Source organism: Salvelinus namaycush, chromosome 9 (genome assembly GCF_016432855.1).
Source record: "Salvelinus namaycush isolate Seneca chromosome 9, SaNama_1.0, whole genome shotgun sequence".
NCBI lineage: Eukaryota > Metazoa > Chordata > Actinopteri > Salmoniformes > Salmonidae > Salvelinus > Salvelinus namaycush.
Genome location: NC_052315.1, coordinates 11480099 through 11498665, shown reverse-complemented (window position 1 = coordinate 11498665; position 18567 = coordinate 11480099). Strand labels below are relative to the sequence as shown.

Genomic DNA, 18567 nt, shown 5'->3' with positions numbered 1-18567 from the left:
CAGATTATAGAAACCTGCTGTTTTCACATACTCTACGTAGACACTGGTTTGTTGCTGGAGGTGATGAACATGATGTTGAAAAGTGGCAGAATTTCCCTTTAAGCTTAACTGAGTGAGAAGTCAACCCTGGGACACTGACAGGGTAACAATATTGCTGATTGTGATCCAGGAAGTAATGAGACAGACATGATTTCTGCTCCCCCACAACTGTACTGTAGGACTTTTTACAGTGAACCTGGGGGGAAATCAGCAGCAGGACATGAAGGAGAAATTATTTTACGCTGCGTGTTCATTACCAGTGTAAAGATGTAAAGAGAAACTCCTCAGAGCTAGCTCCCTTGGACTGACCACAACCACTCCCCACACACATGGAACCGTTTGAGTTCTACATGGTGTGTCTCTCTCGCTTTCTGTCAGCCCAGTGTGTAAAAACTCAAAGGCTTGTGACATGAGCTCCAGTACTGTACCTGATTAATTAACATGGCTAACCCCGCACCGTTGCGCAATTCCTCTCCAACGTTTCACTGAATAAATATCCTAATACATGATTTTGGGATGTCAAGAAGGAAGGAACATCTGTGGGCCAGGCGGAAGACACGCATGAACACACACACCCACCCCAACTGTTGCCACAAAGTTGGAAGTGACGTAAGTGCCTTAATGTGTTCGTACCGTAGGAAGAGTAGCTGCCTTGGCAACAGCTAATGGGCATCCCTGATGAATATAATACACACACCCTAAATATTTACAATACATTTCAGTCAGTTAGCAAAGAAAAATAGAGGGAAGGGAGAGAGAGAAACAAGAGAGAAAGAAAGAAAGAGAACAGCTGGACATGGGAGCCAGGGTGGACGTGGGAGCCAGGGTGGACGTGGGATCCAGGGTGGACGTGGGATCCAGGGTGGACGTGGGAGCCAGGGTGGACGTGGGATCCAGGGCGGACGTGGGATCCAGGGCGGACGTGGGAGCCAGGGCGGACGTGGGAGCCAGGGCGGACGTGGGAGCCAGGGCGGACGTGGGAGCCAGGGCGGACGTGGGAGCCAGGGCGGACGTGGGCTCCAGGGCGGACGTGGGCTCCAGGGCGGACGTGGGATCCAGGGCGGACGTGGGATCCAGGGCGGACGTGGGAGCCAGGGCGGACGTGGGAGCCAGGGCGGACGTGGGATCCAGGGCGGACGTGGGATCCAGGGCGGACGTGGGAGCCAGGGCGGACGTGGGAGCCAGGGCGGACGTGGGAGCCAGGGCGGACGTGGGAGCCAGGGCGGACGTGGGCTCCAGGGCGGACGTGGGCTCCAGGGCGGACGTGGGATCCAGGGCGGACGTGGGATCCAGGGCGGACGTGGGATCCAGGGCGGACGTGGGATCCAGGGCGGACGTGGGAGCCAGGGCGGACGTGGGAGCCAGGGCGGACGTGGGAGCCAGGGCGGACGTGGGAGCCAGGGCGGACGTGGGATCCAGGGCGGACGTGGGATCCAGGGCGGACGTGGGATCCAGGGCGGACGTGGGATCCAGGGCGGACGTGGGATCCAGGGTGGACGTGGGAGCCAGGGTGGACGTGGGAGCCAGGGTGGACGTGGGATCCAGGGTGGACGTGGGATCCAGGGTGGACGTGGGATCCAGGGTGGACGTGGGATCCAGGGTGGACGTGGGAGCCAGGGTGGACAAGCACAATCAGACTGGTTCAAGTGTTAAGTTACTGTACTGGCACAGTGGCACTACCATAAGAGATTTTTTTGCAAATGTGTTGTGTAATGTACTGCGAATGTCAATGGTTCAGACATGCATTGTTCTACGTGATTGACAGCTCATTGTGCCACTACACTGAACTACAGTAAAAACTAAAAAGCCCACATCAGCGCTTCAGTTAAGAATGGACTCACTGAAAACCTCCATGTGGACATCAGCCAACAGTTGTTCTGCAGTGGAATGGACTAGAATCAGTTTCTAACCTCTTCAACTTTCAATGATTCTAATACATACAGTGGGGCAAAAAAGTATTTAGTCAGCCACCAATTGTGCAAGTTCTCCCACTTAAAAAGATGAGAGGCCTGTAATTTTCATCATAGGTACACTTCAACTATGACAGACAAAATGAGAGAAAAAAATCCAGAAAATCACATTGTAGGATTTTTTATGAATTTATTTGCAAATTATGGTGGAAAATAAGTATTTGGTCACCTACAAACAAGCAAGATTTCTGGCTCTCACAGACCTGTAACTTCTTCTTTAAGAGGCTCCTCTGTCCTCCACTCGTTACCTGTATTAATGGCACCTGTTTGAACTTGTTATCAGTATAAAAGACACCTGTCCACAACCTCAAACAGTCACACTCCAAACTCCACTATGGCCAAGACCAAAGAGCTGTCAAAGGACACCAGAAACAAAATTGTAGACCTGCACCAGGCTGGGAAGACTGAATCTGCAATAGGTAAGCAGCTTGGTTTGAAGAAATCAACTGTGGGAGCAATTATTAGGAAATGGAAGACATACAAGAACACTGATAATCTCCCTCGATCTGGGGCTCCACGCAAGATCTCACACCGTGGGGTCAAAATGATCACAAGAACGGTGAGCAAAAATCCCAGAACCACACGTGGGGACCTAGTGAATGACCTGCAGAGAGCTGGGACTAAAGTAACAAAGCCTACCATCAGTAACACACTACGCTGCCAGGGACTCAAATCCTGCAGTGCCAGACGTGTCCCCCTGCTTAAGCCTGTACATGTCCAGGCCCGTCTGAAGTTTGCTAGAGAGCATTTGGATGATCCAGAAGAAGATTGGGAGAATGTCATATGGTCAGATGAAACCAAAATAGAACTTTTTGGTAAAAACTCAACTCGTCGTGTTTGGAGGACAAAGAATGCTAAGTTGCATCCAAAGAACACCATACCTACTGTGAAGCATGGGGGTGGAAACATCATGCTTTGGGGCTGTTTTTCTGCAAAGGGACCAGGACGACTGATCCGTGTAAAGGAAAGAATGAATGGGGCCATGTATCGTGAGATTTTGAGTGAAAACCTCCTTCCATCAGCAAGGGCATTGAAGGTGAAACGTGGCTGGGTCTTTCAGCATGACAATGATCCCAAACACACCGCCCGGGCAACGAAGGAGTGGCTTCGTAAGAAGCATTTCAAGGTCCTGGAGTGGCCTAGCCAGTCTCCAGATCTCAACCCCATAGAAAATCTTTGGAGGGAGTTGAAAGTCCGTGTTGCCCAGCAACAGCCCCAAAACATCACTGCTCTAGAGGAGATCTGCATGGAGGAATGGGCCAAAATACCAGCAACAGTGTGTGAAAACCTTGTGAAGACTTACAGAAAACGTTTGACCTCTGTCATTGCCAACAAAGGGTATATAACAAAGTATTGAGATAAACTTTTGTTATTGACCAAATACTTATTTTCCACCATAATTTGCAAATAAATTCATTAAAAATCCTACAATGTGATTTTCAGGATTTTTTTTCTCTCATTTTGTCTGTCATAGTTGAAGTGTACCTATGATGAAAATTACAGGCCTCTCTCATCTTTTTAAGTGGGAGAACTTGCACAATTGGTGGCTGACTAAATACTTTTTTGCCCCACTGTATAACAAAGCATGTATTTGTCCCAAATGGCACCCTATTCCCTAGGGCACTACTTTGAGCCCATAGGGCTCTATTCAAAATAAGTGCACTATACACTGAGTGTACAAAACATTAGGAACACCTTCCTAATATTGAGTTGCACTCGGGGCATGGACTCTACAAGGTGTTGAAAGCGTTCCACAGGGACGCTGGCTCATGTTGACTCCAATGCCTCCCACAGTTGTGTCAAGTTGGCTGGATGTCCTTTCGGTGGTGGACCATTCTTGATATACACACGAAACTGTTGAGCGTGTAAAAACTCAGCAGCTTTGTGGTTCTTGACACACTCAAATCGGTGCGCCTGGCACTTACTACCATTTGGGACAGAACTCGTGTATTTCTGCTTCAGGTGGTACTTCCCTAGTTATCACCTTTAAATGAGAAAAACATACATTACATGAACAACAGTATGTGGACACCTGATCGTCGAACATCTCATTACAAAATCATAACCTTATTTTGTTCCATCCAGTAACTAGCTAACACCAGACACATATGAAAAGGGGAGACTTGTACAGTGCCTTCAGAAAGTATTCATACCCCTTGACTTATTCCACATTTTGTTGTTGCAGACTGAATTTGTCACACCCATCTACAGACAATAGCCCATAATGACAAAGTAAAACATTTAGTGCACATTTATTTTTGTACACCCCTGAGTAAATACATGTTAGAATCACCTTTGGCAGCGATTACACCTGTGAGTCTAAGATCTTTGCACACCTGGATTGTACAATATTTGCACATTATTCTGTTTTAAACTCTTCAAGCTCTGTCAAGTTGGTTGTTGATCATTGCTTGACAGCCATTTTCAAGTCTTGCTATAGATTCTTAAGTCAAAACTGTAACTAGGCCATTCAGGAACATTCAATGTCATCTTGTAAGCAACTCCAGTGTATATTTGGCCTTGTGTTTTGGGTTATTGTCCTGCTGAAAGGTGAATTTGTCTCCCAGTGTCTGTTGGAAAGCAGACTGATCCAGGTTTTCCTCTAGGATTTTGCCTATCCTTAGCTCTATTCTGTTTATTTTTATCCTAAAATAACTCCCTAGTCTTTGCTGATTACAAGCATGCCCCTATTATGATGCAGCCACCACCATGTTTGAACATTTTAAGAGTGGGTACTCAGTGATGTGTTGGATTGCCCCAAACATAATGCTTTGTATTCAGGACAAAAAGTACATTTCTTTGACACATTTTTTTGCAGTATTACTTTAGTGCCTTATTGCAAACAGGATGCATGTTTTGGAATATTTTTATTCTGTACAGGCTTCCTTCTTTTCCGTCTGTCATTTAGATTAGTATTGTGGAGTAACTACAATCTTGTTGATCCATCCTCCATTGTTTTCTTCTATCACAGCTATTAAACTTGGTTTTAAAATCACGATTGGCCTCATGGTGAAATCCCTGAGTGGTTTCCTTCCTCTCCGGCAACTGAGTTAGAAAGGATGCCTGTATCTTTGTAGTGACTGGGTGTATTGATACAACATTCAAAGTGTAATTATTCTGACTGGCTGGGCCTGGCTCCCCAGTGGGTGGGTCTATGCCTAACCCATGGCTGCGCCGCTTCCCAGTCATGTGGAATCCATACATTTGGGCCTAATTCCTTTATTTCAATTGACTGATTTTATTATATGAACTGTAACTCAGTAAAATTGTTGAAATTGTTGCATGTTGCGCTTATATTTTTGTTCCGTATAGTTGATGATCCCTGCTGTACAGACACTGGGAGACAAATTCGTCTTTCAGCAGGACAATAACCTACAACTCAAGGCCAAATATACAGTTGCTTACCAAGAGGACATTGAATGTCCCCGAGTGGCCTAGTTACAGTTTTGACTTATATCGGCTTGAAAATCTTTGGCAAGACTTGAAAATGGCTGTCTAGAAATGATCAACAACCAACTTGACAGAGCTTGAAGAATAATGTGCAGATATTGTACAATCAAAGTGTGCAAAGCTTTTGGAGACTTACCCAGAAATACTCACAGCTGTAATCGCTGCCAAAGTTGATTCTAACATGTATTGACTCGGGGTGTGAATACTTATGTAAATCAGATTTCTGTATTTTATTTCCAATAAATTTGCAAGAATTTATAAAAGCATGTTTTCATTATGCGGTATTGTGTGTAGACAAAAAAATATGTTTAATACATTTTTTTAAATTCAGGCTGTAACACAGCAAAACATGTAAAAAGTCCAGGGGTGTGAATACTTTCTGAAGACACTGTACTAGGCCATCCAAGTACGACAAGTCAAGCAGACTGTACGTGAGGGATAACACCAGTGCGTGCGTGTGTGTGAAATCAGACCGCTCACTTTACAAGGTTAGCAGTCTCCAGTTAGCTCAGAGGGTGTTGTATCCCTCTCCCTAACCGGTGTAATGAAACAAAGAGTCCAGGAGAGATAAGAGTTCCACGGTGACTCAACCTCTTCTAAATCACCTCTGTCACACACTCAACTGACCAATGGCCAAGGAAGTGACCAATGCAGCAAGCCTCTGAGAAGTCACAGGAAATTAGTTGATAGATCTTTGGATGCTTTCCCCGAGACTTTTTGAAAATTACTGTATAGAGTAGTAAACAAATTTGTCATATTAATCTTCCCCTCTGATGCTGGATGGTAATTAGAAATGGCAGGAGGGAGGTTGAACTCATTGGACTGCAGATGGCAGGAGGGAGGTTGAACTCATTGGACTGCAGATGGCAGGAGGGAGGTTGAACTCATTGGATTGCAGATGGCAGGAGGGAGGTTGAACTCATTGGACTGCAGATGGCCGGAGGGAGGTTGAACTCATTGGACTGCAGATGGCAGGAGGGAGGTTGAACTCATTGGATTGCAGATGGCAGGAGGGAGGTTGAACTCATTGGACTGCAGATGGCAGGAGGGAGATTGAACTCATTGGATTGCAGATGGCAGGAGGGAGGTTGAACTCATTGGACTGCAGATGGCAGGAGGGAGGTTGAACTCATTGGCCTGCAGATGGCAGGAGGGAGGGTGAACTCATTGGACTGCAGGACAGTGGAGTATGTATCTATTAGGATGGTAGTTTAAAATGCCCTGTCTTCGTGTCCACCTTATCATCCTGTCACAGTTACATGTACACTCCCGAGGGTTTAGGGATGTCCTTTCACTAATTACACCGGTGCACGGAACGAGTGCTAGACAGTGCACTTCCCGAGCCACCAATGTACCCTTTATGAAAGTCTGCATTTCTGAATAAATCCATTGGTCTTACAGGAAAATTCCACCAAACTGGTATTTGTTTCATTAGTCCATTGTTGATATAGTCCCAAAATGTTTTGCATGTCAGCCATCAAGTTATCAAGATATATGTAACATTCAAAATACAGCCGGTATGACGCAAAACGCATCCTTACATTACGCAAAACGCATCCTGACGTGACGCAAAAAGTATCCTGACGTGACGCAAAAAGCATCCTGACGCAAAACGCATCCTTACATGATGCAAAACTCAGCCTTACGTGATGCAAAACTCAGCCTTACGTGATGCAAAACTCAGCCTTACGTGATGCAAAACTCAGCCTTACGTGATGCAAAACTCAGCCTTACGTGATGCAAAACTCAGCATTATGTGATGCAAAACTCAGCATTATGTGATGCAAAACTCAGCCTTACGTGATGCAAAACTCAGCCTTACGTGATGCAAAACTCAGCCTTACGTGATGCAAAACTCAGCCTTACGTGATGCAAAACTCAGCCTTACGTGATGCAAAACTCAGCCTTACGTGATGCAAAACTCAGCCTTACGTGATGCAAAACTCAGCCTTACGTGATGCAAAACTCAGCCTTACGTGATGCAAAACGCAGCATTACGTGATGCAAAACGCAGCATTACGTGATGCAAAACGCAGCATTATGTGATGCAAAACGCAGCATTATATGATGCAAACGCAGCATTACGTGACGCAAAACGCAGCATTACGTGATGCAAAACGCAGCATTATATGATGCAAACGCAGCATTACGTGACGCAAAACGCAGCATTACGTGACGCAGAACGCAGCATTACGTGACGCAAAACGCAGCATTACGTGACGCAGAACGCAGCATTACGTGACGCAAAACGCATCCTGATGTGACGCAAAACGCATCCTGGCAAAACGCATCCTGACGTGACGCAAAACGCATCCTGACGTGACGCAAAAGGCATCCTGACGTAACGCAAAACGCATCCTGGCAAAACGCATCCTGACGTGACGCAAAACGCAGCCTTATGTGACGCAAAACACAGCCTTATGTGACGCAAAACACAGCCTTATGTGACGCAAAACACAGTCTTATGTGACGCAAAACGCAGCATTACATGACGCAAAACGCATCCTGATGTGACGTAACGCAAAACGCATCCTGGCAAAACGCATCCTGACGTGACGCAAAACGCAGCCTTATGTGACGCAAAACACAGCCTTATGTGACGCAAAACGCAGCCTTACGTAATGCCAAACGCAGCCTTATGTGACGCAAAACACAGCCTTATGTGACGCAAAACACAGCCTTATGTGACGCAAAACACAGTCTTATGTGACGCAAAACGCAGCATTACATGACGCAAAACGCATCCTGATGTGACGCAAACGCATCCTGACCCGACGCAAAACGCATCAGTACGTGACGAAAACGCAGCCTTATGTGATGCAAAATGCAGCATTACGTGACGCAAAACGCATCCTGACCCGACGCAAAACGCATCAGTACGTGACGAAAACGCAGCCTTATGTGATGCAAAATGCAGCATTATATGATGCAAAACACATAATACCGTCTGTATTTCTGCTGTAGTCACTAGTAGTACTAGTGATACACACTCACAGATAACTGGTAAAGAGTCCTAGTAGTCCTTACCTTTGTCCAGGGTCCTCTCCAGTGACAGTTTGGGCGAGGCTATCTTCCTGACCAGGGTGAGGTGGACCGTCTGGCCTGTCTGCTTCATCACCTCCAGAACCTCCTGGTTAGTGAAGCCCTGCAGGCTCACCCCGTCCAGCTGGCACAATGAAACAGGCCAAAATTACTTCTCACCCTTGTCCCCGTAAACTCTGACAGGGGGTTTATGACATTTTTCTATTTTAAGCAGGTAAGACAGTGAGAACACATTTTCAATAGAAACCTGACAATGAAGACCCAATATGGATGTGTTATAGTGTGATGTATGGTTGTGTTATAGTGTGGTATATGGATGTGTTATAGTGTGATGTATGGATGTGTCATAGTGTGGTGTATGGATGTGTTATAGTGTGGTGTATGGTTGTGTCAGTCTCTCTCTCTCGCACTCTCTCTCTCTCGCACTCTCTCTCGCTCTCGCACTCTCTCTCGCTCTCGCACTCTCTCTCGCTCTCGCACTCTCTCTCGCGCATTTGCTCTCTCGCACACTCTCACTCTCTCACTCTCTCTCGTGCACTCTCACTCTCTCTCGTGCACTCTCTCGCCCTTTCAATCACTTGCACTCTCTCTCGCACTCTCTCCCTCTCTCTCTCGCACTCTCTCGCGCACTCTCTCTCTCGCGCACTCGCTCTCGCACTCTCTCTCTCGCGCACTCGCTCTCGCGCTCTCTCTCTCTCGCGCTCTCTCTCTCGCGCTCTCTCTCTCGCGCTCTCTCTCTCGCGCTCTCTCTCTCGCGCTCTCTCTCTCGCGCACTCTCTCTCGCGCACTCTCTCTCGCGCGCTCTCTCTCGCACTCTCTCTCTCGCACTCTCGCACTCTCTCTCTCGCACTCTCTCTCTCGCACTCTCTCTCTCGCACTCTCTCTCTCGCACTCTCTCTCGCACGCACTCTCTCGCACGCACTCTCTCTCTCGCACGCACTCTCTCTCTCTCGCACGCACTCTCTCTCTCTCGCACGCACTCTCTCTCTCTCGCACGCACTCTCTCTCTCGCACGCACTCTCTCTCTCGCACGCACTCTCTCTCTCTCGCACGCACTCTCTCTCGCACGCACTCTCTCTCGCACGCACTCTCTCTCGCACGCACTCTCTCTCGCACGCACTCTCGCACGCACGCACTCTCTCTCGCACGCACGCACTCTCTCTCGCACGCACGCACTCTCTCTCGCACGCACTCTCGCATTACTCCTGAAGTTGCCTCTGTATCCTTTGGAATGTTTGTTTAATTCGATATTGTATTCCGATGACATTTTGCAATTACAGAACGATTTGTTTGTATTGATCAATGCCTAATTGAAGGCTCTACCCCCCTTCTGTTTTTCAACACTGTCTGTATTTTTCTATTGTTTCCCCATGTTTGTTTGTTTGTCTGTTGGTTTTAGGTTTGTTTTGATCCACTACCAGAGGGATGTCACAAAGCATCACTCGGTTTAAGCAAGGTAATTCAAAGAAATGTTTTTAGTTTGGGTTATTTTCCTAAGCTATTCTTGAATATGGGTTATCTCATAAATTATTCCATGCCTATTTCTAGAAAATATTCACTTATTTTAGAATATTCACTCTCTCGCATGCACTCGCACTCTCTCGCACGCACTCTCTCTCACTCGCACACACACCTTGAGGTTAATGAGGGTTGTGCTCATTAAAAGCTGATTAATGGTCTCACCTCTATGATCCTGTCATAGATCCGGATGTTTCCGCTCTGCTCAGCGGCACTCCCAGGAACCACGTTCTTCACAAACACGCCGACCGCGTCTAGGAGAGAGAGAAGGTGGGGTGTAGAAAGTGAGACAGACGGAAGGAAAGAATGAGAGAGCAGAGAGAGAGACCAAGGAGAGGGGAATAGAGAGACAAGACACCATCAAAACAATACATCTCAAACAGTGTCAACAATACTGGATCGGAGTACTAATAGGGGCTAGGGGACTAGGATTAGGGGCCTGGGTTAGGGTAAGAGGCTAGGGGACTAGGATTAGGGGCCTGGGTTATTTATTTATTTATTTCACCTTTATTTAACCAGGTAGGCAAGTTGAGAACAAGTTCTCATTTACAATTGCGACCTGGCCAAGATAAAGCAAAGCAGTTCGACACATATAACAACACAGAGTTACACATGGAGTAAAACAAACATACAGTCAATAATACAGTAGAAAAAATAAGTATATACAATGTGAGCAAATGAGGTGAGATAAGGGAAGTAAAGGCAAAAAAAAGGCCATGGTGGCGAAGTAAATACAATATAGCAAGTAAAACACTGGAATGGTAGATTTGCAGTGGAAGAATGTGCAAAGTAGAGATAGAAATAATGGGGTGCAAAGGAGCAAAATAAATAAATAAATACAGTAGGGGGAGAGGTAGTTGTTTGCGCTAAATTATAGATGGGCTATGTACAGGTGCAGTAATCTGTGAGCTGCTCTGACAGCTGGTGCTTAAAGCTAGTGAGGGAGACAAGTGTTTCCAGTTTCAGAGATTTTTGTAGTTCATTCCAGTCATTGGCAGCAGAGAACTGGAAGGAGAGGCGGCCAAAGGAAGAATTGATTTTGGGGGTGACCAGAGAGATATACCTGCTGGAGTGCGTGCTACAGGTGGGTGCTGCTATGGTGACCAGCGAGCTGAGATAAGGGGGGACTTTACCTAGCAGGGTCTTGTAGATGACCTGGAGCCAGTGGGTTTGGCGACGAGTATGAAGCGAGGGCCAGCCAACGAGAGCGTACAGGTCGCAGTGGTGGGTAGTATATGAGGCTTTGGTGACAAAACGGATGGCACTGTGATAGACTGCATCCAATTTATTGAGTAGGGTATTGGAGGCTATTTTGTAAATGACATCGCCGAAGTCGAGGATCGGTAGGATGGTCAGTTTTACAAGGGTATGTTTGGCAGCATGAGTGAAGGATGCTTTGTTGTGAAATAGGAAGCCAATTCTAGATTTAACGTTGGATTGGAGATGTTTGATGTGAGTCTGGAAGGAGAGTTTACAGTCTAACCAGACACCTAGGTATTTGTAGTTGTCCACAAATTCTAAGTCAGAACCGTCCAGAGTAGTGATGTTGGACGGGCGGGCAGGTGCAGGTGCAGGCAGCGATCGGTTGAAGAGCATGCATTTAGTTTAACTTGTATTTAAGAGCAATTGGAGGCCACAGAAAGAAAGTTGTATGGCATTGAAGCTCGTCTGGAGGGTTGTTAACACAGTGTCCAAAGAAGGGCCAGAAGTATACAGAATGGTGTCGTCTGCGTAGGTGGATCAGAGACTCACCAGCAGCAAGAGCGACATCATTGATGTATACAGAGAAGAGAGTCGGTCCAAGAATTGAACCCTGTGGCACCCCCATAGAGACTGCCAGAGGTCCGGACAACAGGCCCTCCGATTTGACACACTGAACTCTATCAGAGAAGTAGTTGGTGAACCAGGCGAGGCAATCATTTGAGAAACCAAGGCGGTCGAGTCTGCCGATGAGGATGTGGTGATTGACAGAGTCGAAAGCCTTGGCCAGGTCAATGAATACGGCTGCACAGTATTGTTTCTTATCGATGGCGGTTAGGATATCGTTTAGGACCTTGAGCGTGGCTGAGGTGCACCCATGACCAGCTCTGAAACCAGATTGCATAGCGGAGAAGGTATGGTGGGATTCGAAATGGTCGGTAATCTGTTTGTTGACTTGGCTTTCGAAGACCTTAGAAAGGCAGGGTAGGATAGATATAGGTCTGTAGCAGTTTGGGTCAAGAGTGTCCCCCCCTTTGAAGAAGGGGATGACTGCAGCTGCTTTCCAATCTTTGGGAATCTCAGACGACACGAAAGAGAGGTTGAACAGGCTAGTAATAGGGGTTGCAACAATTTCGGCAGATAATTTTAGAAAGAAAGGGTCCAGATTGTCTAGCCCGGCTGATTTGTAGGGGTCCAGATTTTGCAGATTTTGCAGTTAAGGGTCAGAGAGGTAGGATTAGGGACCTGGGTTCAGGGTAAGGGGCTAGGGGACTAGAATTAGGGGCCTGGGTTCGGGACCTGGGTTAAGGGTAAAAGGCTAAGGAGCCAGTTGACATGGTATTGGGCATCGGCCTACCTTCGCAGGTTAAGAAGTTGTATCCGATGATGGTGATCCCCAGGCTCTGGCCCTCCTTCCTCAGAGGCACTTCATGGATCTCATAACCCTCCAGGTTGGGCTGGAAAACCATAGAGATATGCTGTACATGTACTGACGTTCTAATGTCACGGACATATTCACCACAATATGTAGGGCAGTCGAGGGGCAGGGGTCACAGGAGGAGGTGTGTGCATGTCTAGGTGTGTGTGTGTGTGTGTGTGTGTGTGTGTGTGTGTGTGTGTGTGTGTGTGTGTGTGTGTGTGTGTGTGTGTGTGTGTGCGTTCCCCATCCTCCTGTCTCACTCACCGTCCTGCTGACCCTGCTCTGGGGTTTGACTCCAGCGGGTAAGGCAGAGACGGGGCTGGTGGCGGGCGGGGGAGGGGGTGGCGGGGAGGTGGAGTGCTGTCCCGAGGGGTCACGGGCGATGAGCATGCGCACGTGGCTCCCGCAGCCCTGCAGCACCTTGACCACCTGGTCGCTGGTCAGGCCACCTGTGGGGGTCTCACCAATACGCAGGATGTGGTCACCTGTACGCAGGCGCCCATCCTATAGGGGGGAGAAAGGTGGAGGGAAAGAAAAAGAAAGAAGACAATGTTAACATTTGTACAAACTGGAAATATGAATAATACACCATGCATTATAGTTAAGTTCAGGGCCTAGCAATAACAGCAACCTACATGTATTTCACCATTTGTTACAGAATGGTATTATTTGCCAGTGGCGTAAAGTACTTAAGTAAAAATATGTTAAAGTACTACCTAAGTCGTTTTTTTTACTTTACTATTTATATTTTTGACAACTTTTACTTCACTACATTCCTAAACAAAATAATGTACTTTTTACTCCTTACATTTTCTCTGGCATACAAAAGTACTTGTTACATTTTGAATGGTTAGCAGGACAGGAAAATGGTCCAATACACACACATCAGGAGAACATCCCTGGTCATCCCTACTGCCTCTGATCTGGCAGACTCACTAAACACAAATGCTTCATTTGTAAATGATGTCTGAGTGTTGGAGTGTACCCCTGGCTATCCGTAATTAGACTTTTACTCAAGTAGTATTTTACTGGGCGACTTTTACTTTTACTTGAGTAAAAGTAAAGATACCTTAATAGAAAATTATTCAAGTATGACAATTGGGTACTTTTTCCACCACTGTTGGTTGCTAGTACATGAAAGAACTACCCCAAAGAATCTGCTCATATTCAACATTTCGCTTAGTTGGACCATTTGATCATTTCAGCCAATGTGGTCCAACGCATTTTACATCCCACTTGAACAGGCTAGTCCCACCCTGGTCTGGGCCTGGCCCCGCGGTACTAAGCTAGGAAATGTATTCACCGACTCGCAGGTCAAGCAGAATAAACTCAGCGAGGGAAAAAGAGGAAAAAGTCAAAAGAGAGGGGAGAACAGCATCCTTTGTGGAAAGAGGGATGAAAAGTGTTTGATGCATAACCGTGGTGCAGGAAATCTCCCCAACTTCTCTCCCTGGGTCTGTGCACAGGACAACGGGGGCGCATTGAAGCCAGCCCTGGCCATTAAACATTGAAATGGGAAACGCCAGGGTCTAACAAAGCCCCAATTTTGACAGCTTTTTTGGAGCATAAGATCCAGTGATGTGTGAAATGCTGCACTGTGCCTTTTGAACAAGCAGGGTTTTGTTGCCCAGCCTGGGCTCTCTTGGACATTCACAGAGAGAGGAGAGGAGAGGAGAGGAGAGGAGAGGAGAGGAGAGGAGAGGAGAGGAGAGGAGAGGAGAGGAGAGGAGAGGAGAGGAGAGAGAGAGAGAGAGAGAGAGAGAGAGTGTGTGGTAGACAGAGTGAGAGAGAGAGTGAAAAGGAAAGGAGGGAGGGGTAGAGAGCGAGAGAGAGAAAGAAAAAGAGAGGAGTGGTGCAAAGTGGTTTCAGAAACAAGGGACAAGGTTTTTTAAATCCAGATCCCTCTTGGATAACACTTTCTTATAAAAGGTTATAACCGACAGACAGTTTTTTTTTACAAATCAAATGACATGTTCCCATGTTAACTCGCTGAATAACTGAATACACCCCAAGCTCACAAAATGAAGGACAAAAGAAAAGCGTTGAGTGGGAAAAGAAAAGAAAGGCTCTGCTTGTAAATGAGCATCGGCTGTGTCAGGGACTTCTGCGAATAAACCTTTCGCGAACATCTCTGTAATTGCGAACAGAAAAGCGGTCCTTCGAGCAGGACGCAGGCCTAGCGTGCTCTGTGTAGCCAGGATGTAATCTCCTTACAAGGTAACTGAGCCCTTTGTGGGACACGCTCAGCATTAATTCAGCTAAACTGGTGGTTACTATTCATAGGGGATGACCGGTCTGTTACCAAAGGATCAGGAGGAAGAGAAAGAAGGAAGCCCTGAGTATGTAATGGTTTAGTAGGCCTACTGCGGAGAACTGTTGTGCAATGGAAAAAGGTCACAGCCAACATCTTAATCGTCTTGCCAAATTATCTTAATTTAATATCTTAAAATGAAGATGAAGAATGAAGAAGATCTGGCCTCCACAATCCCCCAACCTCAATCAAATATATATATATATATATATTATATGTTTTAATAATACCATCTTGAGACGAACTAAGAATTAAATAAAAGCTAGACAGTCAGGCAGAATCAGGCATTCAGGGCACATGGCCATTGATTGTTACAATGTTTGAGCAGAGGAACACAGTATTAGCCATGGCAAAATGCATAGAATTGCAGAAAATGTGCTTTAAAACTGACAAATAGTCTCAGTTCCATGATAAACTATAGATAATTGCTGGAAATGAGCTTCAAAATTGCTAAATTGTCTCTCAGCTAAAAATAAATAAATAAATTTGCAGAAAATGTGCTTTACAACAGCAACATTTTCTCTACGCCACCAAGATAGTCTGTTACCTTTCTAGGCAATAGACTATGTTAGAGTTTACACTTCCTCTTCCAATGAACTGTGATAGACTGTTTCATATTGAAACAGGACTCTGGTTCCAAATCTATTCATTTTAAAATGTTGATTACTTCTACTTGCCATTATCATTCACCTGATAAGACGTGATCATTTTTTTCTAACATACGATGGGGGTCCTTGGGTCGACAGTTTGCCGGAGCATGGGTCCCTGGTCAAGAAAGGTTTGAAAACCCCTGTCTTATTGGACCAGTTCAGATTAGACCGTTTTCTTCTGTTTAGTGCCTAATGACCACATCCCAGGTACCAGTCTTAGCAGACTGCTTTGTCTGTTAGCTTTGATTGTTTAGAGTGTATGTAATGTCCAGTATTGTACCTTGTCAGCCACACTGTTTGGAACCAGAGTCCTCACCACCACCCCAGTGGCCTTGCCTCCAACAATCCCAAAGCCCAGGCCCGAGCCGTCGTTCAGCAGCTCGATCTCCTCCATGTGGCCCCACTGCTCCTGGACGCTCCATAGAGGAAGAGAAGGAGATAAAGAGAAGACAGCGTGAATGATTGGTGGATATAACCCAATATATAGCCTAACCTGGGCCGTTATTTGTGGATATAACCCAAGATATAGCCTAAGCAGGGCTGTGATTGGTGGATATAACCCAATATATAGCCTAAGGAGGGCCGTGATTGGTACAATAAAGAAGCAGTGATTAAAGGCTACTGGTTCAGTTTAAGGATAAAACACAGATGTAAGTATTACAGATTTTTTCAGGTAAAAATATCAGGTAATCCTGATTAAATCAGGGGGAAATCACATCTCCAATGACAATGCATACATTTGTGCATACATGTAGGATGGTACAGCAGGTCCACTGACACACCAAAAATTCACTAGAAGCAGCTCTGAACATTTAGTCTCGTCCCTGCCAGAGTCAAGCCTTATTAACTTAACCATGGTGTCTAACTGCACATGGCTGTGGAGCATTATCAGACCAACTTTTAATGGTTTTCACTAAACGTTTGAAATACAAACGAGCAGCAGAGGCTGATTAATGTCCAGGTCAGGGAATCCCTTGTGTCCTGTTGTCTAGCCCCTGTTACTACCTCTTTGATCTCTCTCACACACACACACACACACACACACACACACACACACACACACACACACACACACACACACACACACACACACACACACACACACACACACACACACACACACACACACACACACACAGCCCAGCCTAATCACGACGACGTCTCCTCCTAGGCTCTTTATTAACCAACTAGCAGGCTGCAATCACAGCAGCTCTTTTTCTTATTACACAGCGTTATCTGATAGTTAACGTCCTGTGCAGTTTGCTCTCTATCTAATGAAACCTTACTGTGGTGTCTTACGTACTGCAGCCCCTGGGGAGACAACACTTTTCTACCCCTCCTGCTCACTGCTTATCCCGTCTACAGAAATGACTAAGAGCCATTTCCCCAGATAAGAAGTGGAGCTTCACAGTCAGTAACACAGATGTTTGTTTTTTTGTCGAGGGCTGGTTTTCGTCTATAGCTTTCAGGCCAAATGAACAAGTGTTCCCTGTTTCCTTACAAGTGGAGATGTAAGCAGGCTTGGTTTAGTTCAATAAGCAATTTCGTGAAACAACAGATTCCATGAAACTTGTTTGACAATTTGTACGGTCTGTGTGAAGATGTCTTACTCTGAAAATAAGACACGTTCTTGATTTTTTCCAACTTATGGGCAATTCACAATATACTGTATATCAACAACAACAACACAGTTCTCTAAAAAAGCTTTGTTGCACAATTAATGGTCAATACACCGCATTTCAACCAGTCAGGAATAACCTAATGAATTTAGGGCTTGTAAAATGATACCAAGGCTAAATATAAGCCTTCCACAACCATAACACCCACTAATAATTGTATTAAATTTACCATAATAGTTTAACCTGCTGTTTTGAAATAATTACTGATCTGGCTTTCAAGTCTGTCTATGAAAATGTATTTTTTGACACAAATTTAACCAGAACCATGCACATTCACTAATAATGATCAACTTCTGGTAGCAAGCATTATAGAAAATTAACACAGGTCTCATAAACAATCTCTCAAGTACAAGCCCATGTGCTACTTAGTAGCCAGCTAATCTTTGTATTTAAGGTCTAGACAACTCGGACCTATTTGCTTTCTAACAAGGTAGAACTTATGAATAGACCCTCCTGTCCGTCTCCAACTGTTAGAACAACATGGCCTGTTCACATGTTGAAATCAAGTGGCCTACCTGGATAAGAAGACACCTATTTTTCAGAATGAGAATGAGTCCTTATATAAATTAGTATTTTTACAGTCATTGCACATTTATAAACACACCTTAGACAGCTAGCACATAACAGCAGGAGACTAAAATGCTGTTAGCAGTACTTGGTACCGCAATGCCATGGGCGGCAAACACATTTTCCACAATCATGTTAATTGATACTCCCGTTTTAGTAGGGTTTGCTCTGTTCTAAATTTTGGGAGTTGATACTTAAAACGTTATCGTTGGAAGGGGAATAGATCGATTCTGTTGGAACCAAACCTCAAATGCAAAGAGCGAGTTGAAATTGCTTGTTGTCAGAGAGGAAGACGTCTTTCGTCTTTGTTGTTGTGAGTGGGAGGGGCTTGGTGTCTGTGTGAGTGGGAAGGTACACAGTGCACATAGCACAGGAGGAGGGGCTTGGTGTCTGTGTGCGAGAGGGAAGGTACACAGTGCACACAGCACTGAAGGGGGAGAAGACGAGGACAATAAGACAAAACACTCATAAAAAAATTTTTTTTTTAAATGATTCTTGCAAAATAAAAATGTGGAACATTGCAGTAAATCATACATTTTAATTAATTGAATTTATTCTATATAAAAATCGCCCAGCCCTACTGAAAACTCAACATCTAGATGTGAAGAGAGAGTCTACTTGCTGGTTTTACAGTATTCAAAAAGACATTCTGTGGCTTAGGCTAATTCATTTTAGCACCGAAATATGGTATGTTTATATACTACTGTGTTAACTTGACAAT

The 18567-nt window shown here is 45.5% G+C and overlaps 1 protein-coding gene across 1 annotated transcript in view; it reads right to left on the bottom strand.

Moving 5' to 3' along the window:
• Positions 1-18567, bottom strand: part of LOC120053914 — a 171480-nt gene that overhangs the window by 138974 nt on the left and 13939 nt on the right. Inside the window, exons 6-10 of the mRNA XM_039001224.1 lie at positions 15881-16009; positions 12904-13143; positions 12577-12676; positions 10185-10273; positions 8487-8625 (exon numbers count right to left, since the gene is read on the bottom strand). Of these exons, the coding sequence (XP_038857152.1) occupies positions 8487-8625; positions 10185-10273; positions 12577-12676; positions 12904-13143; positions 15881-16009 (697 nt within the window). The remainder of the gene's footprint in view (positions 1-8486; positions 8626-10184; positions 10274-12576; positions 12677-12903; positions 13144-15880; positions 16010-18567) is intronic.